Below are 11,956 nucleotides of genomic sequence, written 5' to 3' on the forward strand. Positions count from 1 at the left end.
AAATAGATTGTTTTTTGATTTATGAATATATGGATTTTAATGGAGTTATTTTTGATTTTATGCGGATTTTGATAAAATGTAACATAGTTTATATACTCTTTCTGTTTACGTATTTTTAAGTGCTTTGACCCTATAAAAAAATGATTATTTTCAAAAAAATTCTTTTTTGAATAAAAATATATGATTGATATTATTATTTGGAAAAAGAAAATTTCAAAAACAATAATTTTAAGCCTGCGGTCAAAAGACTTAAAAATACGTGCAAAAAAGTCAAACGACCTGTATTTCAAAACGGATGGAGTAGATTTTTGTAGATTTAAGCACAATACTTCAAAATCTCATGAATTTTGATGGGATTTCAAAAAAATTAAAATACATTAAATAATTTCATAAAATTCATCATTTTATGAAATCTATTGCCATTTGAATAATATCAGATTCTTTAGGACATTTTTCTCGATTAATAAAGGTGCAGGAGTGCTCGATGGCCATCAGATAAGATTAGTTAGAGTACCTTGTATTGCAACCATAGAGTGGCATAGCTGTGGTACATCTCATTTGGTTTACAATTTTGCTTGGAATTTAGAATCTAACTAGCCCATACTAAAATTTCATATGAATTTTCATGATACATATAAGTGTTTATTTTATAATTTTTTTTCCCATGTATCTGGGGAAGTGAAATTTATGATGCAATGTTGAACCAGACAATGGGGCCGTTTGGGTGAGATTAAAATAAGTGCTTATTGCTTAAAATAAATAAGTGGAGTAGAAGTTAGAAACAAGATAAGACTCATAAGTGATTAAAGTGTTTGGGAAATAAGTAGAAGTCCTGAAACAAAAGCTAGCATTCCTAGCTTTTTATAATTGCTTCTTGACTTATTACACAAACGATACGAATAAGTGCTCATAACTTATAATTCAGAAACTGGACTTATAAGTCCCAAACAAACACCCACAATGTTTGATGTTATTCAACTTCTAGGTCACTCCCTTCTTCTATACTTCTACCTTTAGTTTTTCCTGAGAATATTCTTTTATAATTTAGGATGATAATTAAGTCACTTATGGAGAATTTGAGAAAGTAGGGTTATTTTTTTGGGACAATAATTTGACAAGCTTAATAGGAAAATACTGGACTTTCACCGGATTGGAAATGAAAAAAATGGTCCCAAATCTCAAATATTCTTGAATTAATGCCCAAAATAACAGAGTTGGGAAAAATAGCCCCAAATACCAGTTAGAGACGCTGGTAATCTAGCGTTTTCAATTTCGTGTAGCGTTTTGCCAACACCCGGGAATGAACGACATTCTTGATTTTAAAAATCCGTTCCCAAGACATCAAATGATATAGTAGTTTGTTTTATCGGCAAATCCAACAGTGGCCTAAAAGTTCAAATTTGGACCGGTTTTGGTCTAAATCCTCCCAACAGTGGCCTAAATCTTGGTACAAATTTAGGCCGGTGAACAGTACTGATGTGAATCAATTTAAACCCTTTTTTTGCCGATAATAATATAGAATAAGAAAAAGTATCGTTCTACGCCAGGAATCAAGGGCTCACTTAACTTATATTTTGCAAAGAAAAAACGATTGGATTTTGTTTTATCTATTAATTAAACTAATTATTAAACTAAAGCAAATGTGTTTTTAACAATCAAAGAAGCATGTTGAAAAGCATGATGATACACCACTAAACCCATGACATAGTCTGAAACTCTTATGATATGTTCTGAAAGACACTTATAGAGAACTTGCCATGGCCCACATTAAAACAAGCTCTGCTATCCGCATAACCCCATGAACCACATAGAAAGGCTAAAACAGATTACACACTGATACAATTAATCTCATGGACCACATAGAAAGATTAATTGACTTTACAGATATATCAATCATATAACTGAATTGGATGTCCACATACCACAGTTAATTCAAGAATATCTATAACCATTAACGTATATATAAGCACAATCGAGAACATATCTCGGAAAATCAAAATATCATTGTCATAAAGTTTAGGGCTTCAAAACATAGTAAAACACGTAAGAACCATAAAAAGAATAGAATACGATACAAAGTGTTGATCCTTTCGATTCTTCTCCGTGGCTCTTCTCAATAGCACGTATGTAAAACTAAAACTAATAATACCTAATACAAAAGTGTTTTTATTCTAATAGGAATAGACAAGGCAATTCCGAAACTGAATAGGTTTCCAAAGTCAAAATTCGCAGTTGACTTTTTCTCTGTTCCTGGGCTTTTTCAGCAGGCTTTTGATATCTGGACCCATCTAGAATGATAAAAAATTAAATTATCTTCGCGTGGGCTATTGAATCGCCCAAATCCGCCTTCTAGAATTCAAGATATGGCCCAAACAATATTCCGAATGCGGGTAGCCCAATAGTTGCGAATTTTCTTATAATATGTCCAAATCCTTTCCAATTTGGAATTTCTTGCTCCCTACAATGAGATATTAAAATAAATTAATATATGTCTAATTAAATGCAAAATATAACTAATATGACAATAATTATCATCTAAAATATATATAAATATATACTCTATCAAGTACCGGCCTAAATTTAGGCCGGCACTATTCACCGGCCTAAATCTTTTTAATAATATAATAATAAAATTTTATCTTTTGTATATTTAGTTAATTAAATGATTTTATGTTAATATAATTATTAAATATTTATAACTATATATTTAATATATTTTACTTAAATAATCATATATATATATATTAATAATGAAATATAATAAAATTAAATAATCTTAAAATAATTCAAGTTAACAACACATTGAAATGCTCGATTTCAACAATTTCATGGACGACATTGAAAAATAAAAAATAAAAAATAAAAAAGCTCATATTGCACTTCGAGATGTATTAATTGGCATTTGTGGAAACAGTATATTAATTCGGAGTAGTATTGAATCTTTGTAAATTTTATTTAGTTAATTAAATAAAATGTTAATTTTTATTTTATTTTCTTTGTTTAAATGTAGTATTTTCCTAATTTAATGAATTTATTGAGTTTAATATTAATATGAAATCTTATATTATTGTTAAAAAGATTAGAATAATAATATAAAAAGGGAATTGATAAATAAACTCCACATTTTACTCTTTAAGCTCCAATTTCATATTTTATACCACATTTACCCATGATTTCTACACATGTTTCATGCATATTATAGGTGATTATGTTATTTGGGTAAAAGAAAAATTGAAATGGAGTTTAAATAGTAAAATTTGGAGCTTATTTATCAATTCCCTATAAAAATTAGAGGAATAAAATATTGTTATATGAATTTGAACTAAAATTTAGGCCAAACTGTTAGAATGGAAAGATAGCTCGGTCTAAATTTGGATTAAGATTTAGGACAAAAACGGGTTCCATCTTGAAGATGGCCTTAGAAGTTAAAACAATGAAACTTCCCAACTTTAACCAATGAATTCTTTCTTTAAGGGGTCCTGAACAGATATCTTCAGAAGGCTCTAATAGCATGAACATCAGTTACATTGCATCCCTAATCTTTGCAATTGTTTTACTTGTTGGCTATATGATATATGGTGCAACGCTTCACATTGTAAAGTTGAGAATGATTTTCACCACATGCAGAAACTAAAAACGCGACCAGAAGCCGCTGATGTTGCCAGATCCCATGTTGGATATACTATCAATTAATTTTGTCGAACTCTATATAACACAAGGATCATCAAACTAGACTTTCTGATGTAGTATCCCATTATCATTATCTTTAGTAGTTATTTATTTTTTATATTTTAAGTTGTTGGATGGAATGAGGAGAGAGTGAAATAAAAAATAAAAAATAAATTATGAAGAGAAAAGAAAATATGTGAATAAATATGAGCAAATCTAAATTTTTTGTGAGGAAGATCGTAAAAAAATATGTGGAGTGGAATCATCAATATTCCTTCTAAAATATGTGGGTTAGATTTTTAGTGTAGATAGTTGGAATTGAATGATAGGAGTATCTCCAACGGCATTGGCTATAATCAGTGTTGTGAAAAGCGCAAATCGGTTCTAGGCGGTAGGAGGACCTTCTAGCGTTTAAGCGGTAAGGCGGACGCTTAAGCGGAATTTTAAGCGGGTCAATAAGCGGATTAATTAAATATAATTTAAATATCTAGTTATAATATTAATATATTTAAAAATAATATTATGTTGTCTGAAGAATATGCATTTTTAATATTTTTGATAAAATATATTTTTTTAGTTTTATAATATAATTATAGTTATATTATTAAAAATAAATATTTCAAAATTAATTTTTTTTAAAAATTAGCAAGTCAACATCATTTTGACTGCTTAATTACCGCTTAACGACCGCTTAATCCGCTTAATTGTCCACTTAATTTTCAAAAACGCTTAATCTCCCGCTTAGTACAAAATCGAAGCGCTTTAGGGCCGATTCCGCTTAGGCGGCCGCTTAATCGGCCGCTTAATGCGCTTTTTATAACACTGGCTATAATTGTTGGCTAAATTGGATCGGTAAGAAATTAGGTAAAATTTGCTAAATCTGTAAGACATTTTGCTTCAATGGTATTGGCTATATTGGTTGGTTATAATTTAAAAATAGTATGTTATTAATATTTTAAATTGTTAAAATAGAATATATCAGTTCAATATGGTAATAAATGATGTACAATCTTGCTACAGATTTTCTTACAGACCTGTAGAGGTTCGACAAATTTAGCCATCCACGGCTAAATTTATAGCTGAGCATGGTTGGAGTTGAGTTTTTGGAGCTATTGGCTAAATTTTTTTATTTTAAATATGCCAACTCACCTTTTAGCCAAGGGTTTTAGATGGTTGGGGATGCTCTAAGAGGAATGAAAATTTTCTTTTGTACATTTTTTCTCACTCCTAATTTCGAATACAAATTTCATTCCATTCACCCTTCATTCCATTTTATCCAAATGAACGCAGCACTAAAGTTGCCTTGCATTCACTTAAATAAAATGAAATTTAAACTCTAAATTGAGGGTAATTACAGAAAGTGTCTATAATTTTCATTCACCAATCATTCCAATCTAAATAATTTGAACAAGAAAACTAATACACATGTCATGACGAAAAATTATGACAATCTTTAACGACAAAAAACTAACATATGTCACTAAACTAAGCTATAAATCTTTTAAAAACACGAATTACAAAACAAATTTTAAGACAGTTAAGAAATTTGTCTCCCATTTACATAATTAAACTGGTGTTTTCTGGTAAAACATAAAAGAATGAAAGTATAGAACTTAAAGGTTTACAGAAGTAAAACTATTGAAACCTTACAACAATGCAGGAAATATCATCGTCGCTTTTTCTTGGTACGAGCCTCCTCGGCATATGCTTTGCAGCCACCTTTGAGTAGGGCTGTAATTCGAGTCAAGTCGGGCGAGTTTCGAGCCGAGCCTAATTCGAGCCAAGTTTAATCGAGTCGAGCCGAGCCAGCTCGGTTAACTAATCGAGCCTAAATCTTTGCCCGAACTCGACTCGGTTAATTTCACGAGTCGAGTCGAGCCGGCTCGTTTAGCTAAACGAGCCGGTTTTAACGAGTCGAGCGAGCCAGCTCGTATAATTTTACACTTAATCGAGCTCAAACCTCTACCCGAACTCGGCTCGTTTAATTTCACGAGTCGAGTCGAGCCGGCTCGTTTAATTAAACGAGCCAAAACCTTTGCCCGAACTCGGCTCGTTTAACGAGTCGAGCCGAGCCCACTTAAACGAGTTCGAGCCGGGCGAGCTCGCGAGCCGCCCGACTCGAATTACAGCTCTACCTTTGAGTACTTCCTTATATTTTTTATCGAATCAACTACTTCCTGATTAGACATCACCTGTCAGTACACTAGGAAAATACCCTTATATCCACATCTTAGTTCACTATTTTCACATTAATTTCCCTTTTACAGATGAAAAAGGTTAGTGCATTGTTCACTGTAACGTAAATGAACTGGGTGGAATATGAATTGAGTTGGCTCCCTTCCACAAATTCTTGGCCTCCGGGCTTAAATAGATTTGAGTGAGGCACATGATCGGAACCTGATGACTGCTGCACTTCCCTAGCTTCATCAAAATCGTGCTGTTGGTTTCTAAACCAGAGCCACCTTCTGTGCAATTTCAGCACTTCAATTATAAAATATCCCCACACATTGCTCCTCCAAATCCAGCAAATGCAGCAAGAAATATTGACAGGACCACATGGACTCGGAGCTGCACATCCCCACACAGATGATCAATATATGCATTCCAACTTGATTACTATATCACCCATTATGTCTTCTGTGCATAATTCTAGCTTCAATCTCTAAATTACAATTAACCTTCTTAATACAGCTCCATGTTATAGACTTGTACTCACTGTTCACCCAATCAACCTTGTCACCTACAGATTCAATAACCTCCTTCCTAACTGGATCCTTAAGAGCTTCAAACTCCTGCACATAATCATAATCTTAATCCGAATCTTGAGAAAATTATAAAAAAAAAAAGTAATAAATTTCAGCAAAAATCAGTTGCAACTTGTCTTGATCATACAACAATATGCATTATCAAGAAGCCTTTCCGAAAGATAATCATGTGGTGTGAACATGAAATAACTTTTACTCATGAACTGCTACATGCTATAGTAACAAAATGGCTTAATACGAACAAAACTCAGGTGACAAGAAGGTAGAAACAAGACCGAAATGTTAGTCAGAGGTTCAGTAACTTCAGCACCAATAGCTGTGTAATTAAATAATTGTGTATGTTATCTTTGTGGCTGAATAGTATGGCAGGTAAACGTTCAATGTTCATCAATCATCCACCAGGTATCAGCGATTGAGGGGAACTGAGCAAATGGCAACAAATCAGAAAGTGTAATCCCTATTTATGAGCCCAATGTTGTTTTTTGTAAAGGCTTTGAGGACTTATATTCTTACATCATATTTATTTCCTAACCATCTTCGAACTTTATCCAGGAGTACAGGTTATCTACATTTCTTCCGTAGCAAACACTATTAAACTCACTTTTTAAGTGTACTCTTTATGTGTGGGTGGGATTGTGGATGGCTGAGTTGCAATTACGATGTGTACAAGATTACAAGTACAGATGAAAATTTAAGTTTGCTATCTTTAATGGGAATAAATCCAAGTTCGAAATTCACTTAAGGTCGCAAATTTTAAGCTACTTTCCATATAAAATTTTAAAAAAGTAAAAACTATTTGAATAAGCCTCAGACAATTAACAAATTGTCATATGATGTAAATGCAAGTAGTTTATGTGAATGTTAGATTAAGATAACCTGATAGACATTAAGAAGAAGATACTCACTTTGCCCTTACAGATAAAATAAGGTTAACAAATACAATCTTGAAGATTGATACATACCTTCTCAACAGTTTCATCATTCGATCTTTCTAACCTCCATGTGCGACTCTTCGAAAGACCCGGCACTAATACCAAGCCATCATCAAAAACCAAAAGAAGCCATCATTTGTATTATTATCATTCATTCATCTCTATTAGGAGACACGACCTAAATGTCAATTATAAGGAAAATATTATCAGGATTTTAGTCAAAGTCAAGGACTCAAGGCTAATAATTTGTGATACTCTGGGAGCTATTAAAATCACTACTGGTGTCATTGTCAGCCACCCCTGCAGCTACAATAACAAATAGGATTTTTACTAAGATAGTAACATTAGAAAGATTGCCAAAAGTGCAGAATTTTGGAGCACTATGCTATCAATTATCATTGCCTAAATGTATGGTAACACATCACATAATGCAGTGCAGTATGTGATTTTACGATGACCCCCTACTATAGTAAACTAACAAAACATGATAGATTCATAGGGCAGCAACAATTTTCTTTGAGTTCAAATATAAAGATAGACAAAAAAATGTTTGGATAAGCTTTGCATAATTAACAAAACATTAGATGATGTAACAAGCAGTTGGTATGTGTTAAAATAAAAATAATATAGGAAGATATACATTTGGAAACATATACTTGCCTGTCATTGATTAGTTGCGATTAGAGTGTGGAGAAGGTTACAAATGAAAATTCTAATTTGCTACCCTTTTTTTTTTATAGAATTTCACAATATAAAAGTATTTATAGTCACCGATGGTAAATAATTTACAATGTTAATTGATACACAATGAAAGGCTATCCTAATAAACATTGCACAACTGTGAACTGGAAAATAAATATATATATAGGGGTGGGTTCTGGTACAAACTTACAAACTTACAAACTTTCTGCGTTCAACACATATATAATTTGAGTTCAACATTTTTTTAACATATTTTGTTGAACATCGATTAAAATTGTGTCGGAGAAGTACATAAACTAATTTTTTAATGTAAGAACTAAGTTAAACGTATTATACAACTATTATTTATATTTCTAAACCCCACCCAAACCCCAGAGGTATAGTTTAAGTATCTTTATAGATATATTCAACATGATGATAATTAGTGTTCTACACCCGATGTTGAACCCCAGTTACAAATGTGTTGAATGCGCAATTTATTTATGCGTTATTTTTAAAAATTGTGATGTTTTTTCAAGAATTTTCAATATGAATACTTGTATACAAGGATCAGAGGATGCGAGAATAAAATAAAATGTTACAAGTTCAAAATAGAAACTTTTTAAGTGGTTACATTTCATAAAGGTAACACATACAATTTGAAAATTGATGCCTACCTAGAAGATGTAATATGCCTCGACAATTAAGATCGTCCAGCAGAGCACAATGTTGCCTTTAACAATATTATCATCTACCAATAACTGCTACGATTATATTTTGAGCAAACATAAAAATCAAACTATAACACAAGCATACAGTGATACGTTTATCAAGAAAACAACTTACTGATTTTCTTAAAAAAGCTCCACTAAATAAACAACATAAAAATGCAATGGCACACCAAAACCCAGGAACCCACATCACCTCAAAAATTAGTGAGATTCCATCCTTTCTGAATGTAAAAACAGTGCATGTAATTTTGGTCTAATAACCACAAAGACCGGATAGCCTGCCTTCCAATATATGCAAAATACAATATAATACCAATACGAGGTGATATGGACAGCGGAGAGATGCATAATCGTAGTCAGAGAACAGGTACGCAAAAAGCTGAAGTTTAGAATACGAGCAGGTCATATCTACATGGGATGTCAGTATTGAATATGGAACAATATATAACTGAGGGCATGATTTAAAATAAATTAATGGGCAGATGTGGCTAGTAATTATATGATGTGGCAGGCCGAGATGATATAAAGTGGTTTGGTAAAGGTGTATGTTGCAGCATTTTATATATAATAGTCTAATAGATGCATAGTCTCAGCAGAATTTACCATGAGACACAATACCGTTTATGAGAGTTCTTGCAAGTAACCACACTTGGAAAAAGATCGCGCTTAATAATTCCCCAAGCTATGAAAACCCACAGTCAACATCATTTAAGTGACAAAAGCAGTTGATGATGATACTAAAGGTGAATATATCAACAGGAACTACAAAAACACACATCTCTCAACAAAGTACTCTTTCATTTTAACAAGTGCAAGTAAGATTTTATTGAATTCGATAACCGGAGGCAGAGGCCTCTTCCTAAGCATTTGACGAAACAAAGAAAGAGGTTCCTCGAACTTAACATAATCTAGTTTAGGCTTCAATAAGACTTATCTTTCAGATTAAATAAATTATTAGATTCATTTGTGAAAAATGCAGGCAAAATCGAAAAGATTATGTACCTGGGCACTCTCTTCCTTTCACACACCTATGGATCGGAGAGTACTTATTACGCAAGGCAAGGAGAGGAGGATCCGGTTCTTGAACTTCAAGTAAGTCCAGTAATGCAGATGCTGTAGATGCATCTGCTGCAAAGCTGTGACCAAGCATTTCATCTAGGAATACACCTGCTTCATAGTACTTCTTATTATGTAAACAACCACAGATAAGCATGTTGTATGTGACATCAGTAGGCAAGCAATCATTAGCTTCCATTTCCCTGAATAGTTCAGTCGCTTCATTCAATAACCCTCCATGAAAATATGCTTGGATCATCATTGTGTATGTCTTGACATTAGGTCGCAGACCTTTCGCAGGAAGGTTGCTAAAAAGAGTTCTTGCTGCTTCAAGTTGTCCGTTTTTGCTTAATCCATCAATCAGAATGGTGTAAATATATATATCAGGAACTAGCCCACTGCATTCCATCATTTGGAAAAAGGACAGTGCTTCACGAACATAACCGTTCTTGCAAAGACCGTCCAATATAATAGCGCAAGTCACTTTATCCAACTGAAGACCTTTGTTCAGCATCATCTTTTCCTTAAAAAATTTACGTGCTTCAACATGTCTACCCGCACGAAAAAAACCTTGCAGTATAGTATTGTAAGTGTCAATAGTTGGGGTTAAACCTTCAGAGGGCATTTGTTGAAAAAGGTCTATGGCTCTGTCCACTTTCAACTTTTTACAATAACCATTGATGAGGATATTATAGCTAAGAGTATCAGGCAATATTCCCTTTCTCGTCATGCTTTCGAACACTGCTAATGTTTTATCAACCTCTCCTCTCAAGCAGTATCCATCCATTAGTGCATTATACGTTACTACATCAGGATAATGGCCTCTTTGAATCATCAACTCTATCACATCCTCTGCATCTTCAATCATTCCTTCTTTGCAATACGCATCAACCAATATATTGTAAGTAAAAAGATTTCGAGAAATGTTCCTAACATCCATCTCGTTGAGCAATAGTTTGACATCATGCCATTGATTAATGTCACATAGTCCTTGAATTAATGAGGTGTAGGTTCTAACATTTGGAGATATGACTTCCCTTGTCATTTGGTGGAGAAGACCCAATGCTTGATCGACTAATCTATGTTTACATAAACAGTCAATAAGTGTGTTGTAAGTCACAGTATCAGGCTTGCAACCTCTGTTCTTCATATACTTAAACAATGTAACAGCCACAGAAGGATTCCCTCTCTTGCAGATGCCGTTAATAATTGTGTTATAGGTGAAAACATTGGGTTTAATAAGTTGAAATCTGATGAGGTTCTGGAACAAAAGCTGAGCCTCATGAGGCATATCTTGGGAAATAAGGCCCCTGATGAGAGTGGTATAAGTAACCACACTTGGCACAAAACCGTGCTTGATGATTCCAGCCAATAGTGAAAAGGCAAAATCGACACGATTCAAGTGACAAAAGCAGTTAATAAGAGTATTAAAAGTAATTACACAAACAGGGATGCTTTCTACACGCATCTTTCTAAAAAGGGAGACGGCTACAGAGTACTCTTTCATTTTAACAAGGGCAGCTAGTAGTTGAGCGAAGTTGATAACAGGAAGCAGAGGTTTGATAAGGAGCATTTTATCAAACACTTGGAGAGCATCATCGAGTTTATCGAAACCAACCTTGGACTTCTCAAGGAGTAAATATTGAAGACGAGCATGAGATGGATTAGAGGAATAAGGGAATTGGGGTTTGGGTTTCAAGGGAATATTAGGGTTAGGTTTAGTGGAGAAGTGAGAAACTGCAATAACAGAAACAAAGGATGCAAGACAACAAGTATGAGCTGAAGCTGAAGCTGAAGAATGTCGTAAGAATCGAGAATTTAAAATCACAAATTTCTTCATCAACATCATATCTCTACTTGTCGGGGACTCAAAAAAATTAGCTGGCTGAGCTGAGCAGAGCAGAGTATCATCAATGGCAGAGCAGAGCAGAACCCAATATTTTGTTACCGCAAATCATGAGGTTAGCGGGAATAGGACTCCCATTTTAAATAGTACTACTGTTTTAAAATTTGTTTATGATTGCTCCCATATTTTTTATTTTCTTTTTTAACGTAGGAACACGCAGCCGCTGTCCTTCGGATTTATAATTTTTATAATTTCATTTTCATATTTCTAAAATTG

At 33.3% G+C, this 11,956-nt stretch overlaps 1 protein-coding gene across 3 annotated transcripts; it reads right to left on the bottom strand.

Annotated features, from left to right (window-relative positions):
* Positions 1 to 5,868: 5,868 nt before the first annotated feature.
* Positions 5,869 to 11,814, bottom strand: LOC108201085 (putative pentatricopeptide repeat-containing protein At1g12700, mitochondrial). 3 transcript variants are annotated; one of them, XM_064084599.1, is made up of 3 exons: positions 9,781 to 11,814; positions 7,397 to 7,672; positions 5,869 to 6,461 (listed from the first exon to the last, which is right to left on the bottom strand). In XM_064084599.1, exons 1-2 carry the CDS (start codon positions 11,681 to 11,683, stop codon positions 7,605 to 7,607), a joined length of 1,971 nt encoding a protein of 656 aa, XP_063940669.1. In that variant the 5' UTR covers positions 11,684 to 11,814; the 3' UTR covers positions 5,869 to 6,461; positions 7,397 to 7,604. The 3 variants fall into 3 exon arrangements, with proteins under 3 accessions (XP_063940669.1, XP_017224861.1, XP_063940670.1); XM_017369372.2 differs by having other exon boundaries at positions 7,397 to 7,544; positions 9,781 to 11,813; XM_064084600.1 differs by lacking the exon at positions 7,397 to 7,672 and having other exon boundaries at positions 9,781 to 11,813.
* Between the last annotated feature and the right edge of the window lie 142 nt (positions 11,815 to 11,956).

Source organism: Daucus carota, chromosome 9, assembly GCF_001625215.2.
Source record: "Daucus carota subsp. sativus chromosome 9, DH1 v3.0, whole genome shotgun sequence".
NCBI classification, from domain to species: Eukaryota; Viridiplantae; Streptophyta; class Magnoliopsida; order Apiales; family Apiaceae; genus Daucus; species Daucus carota.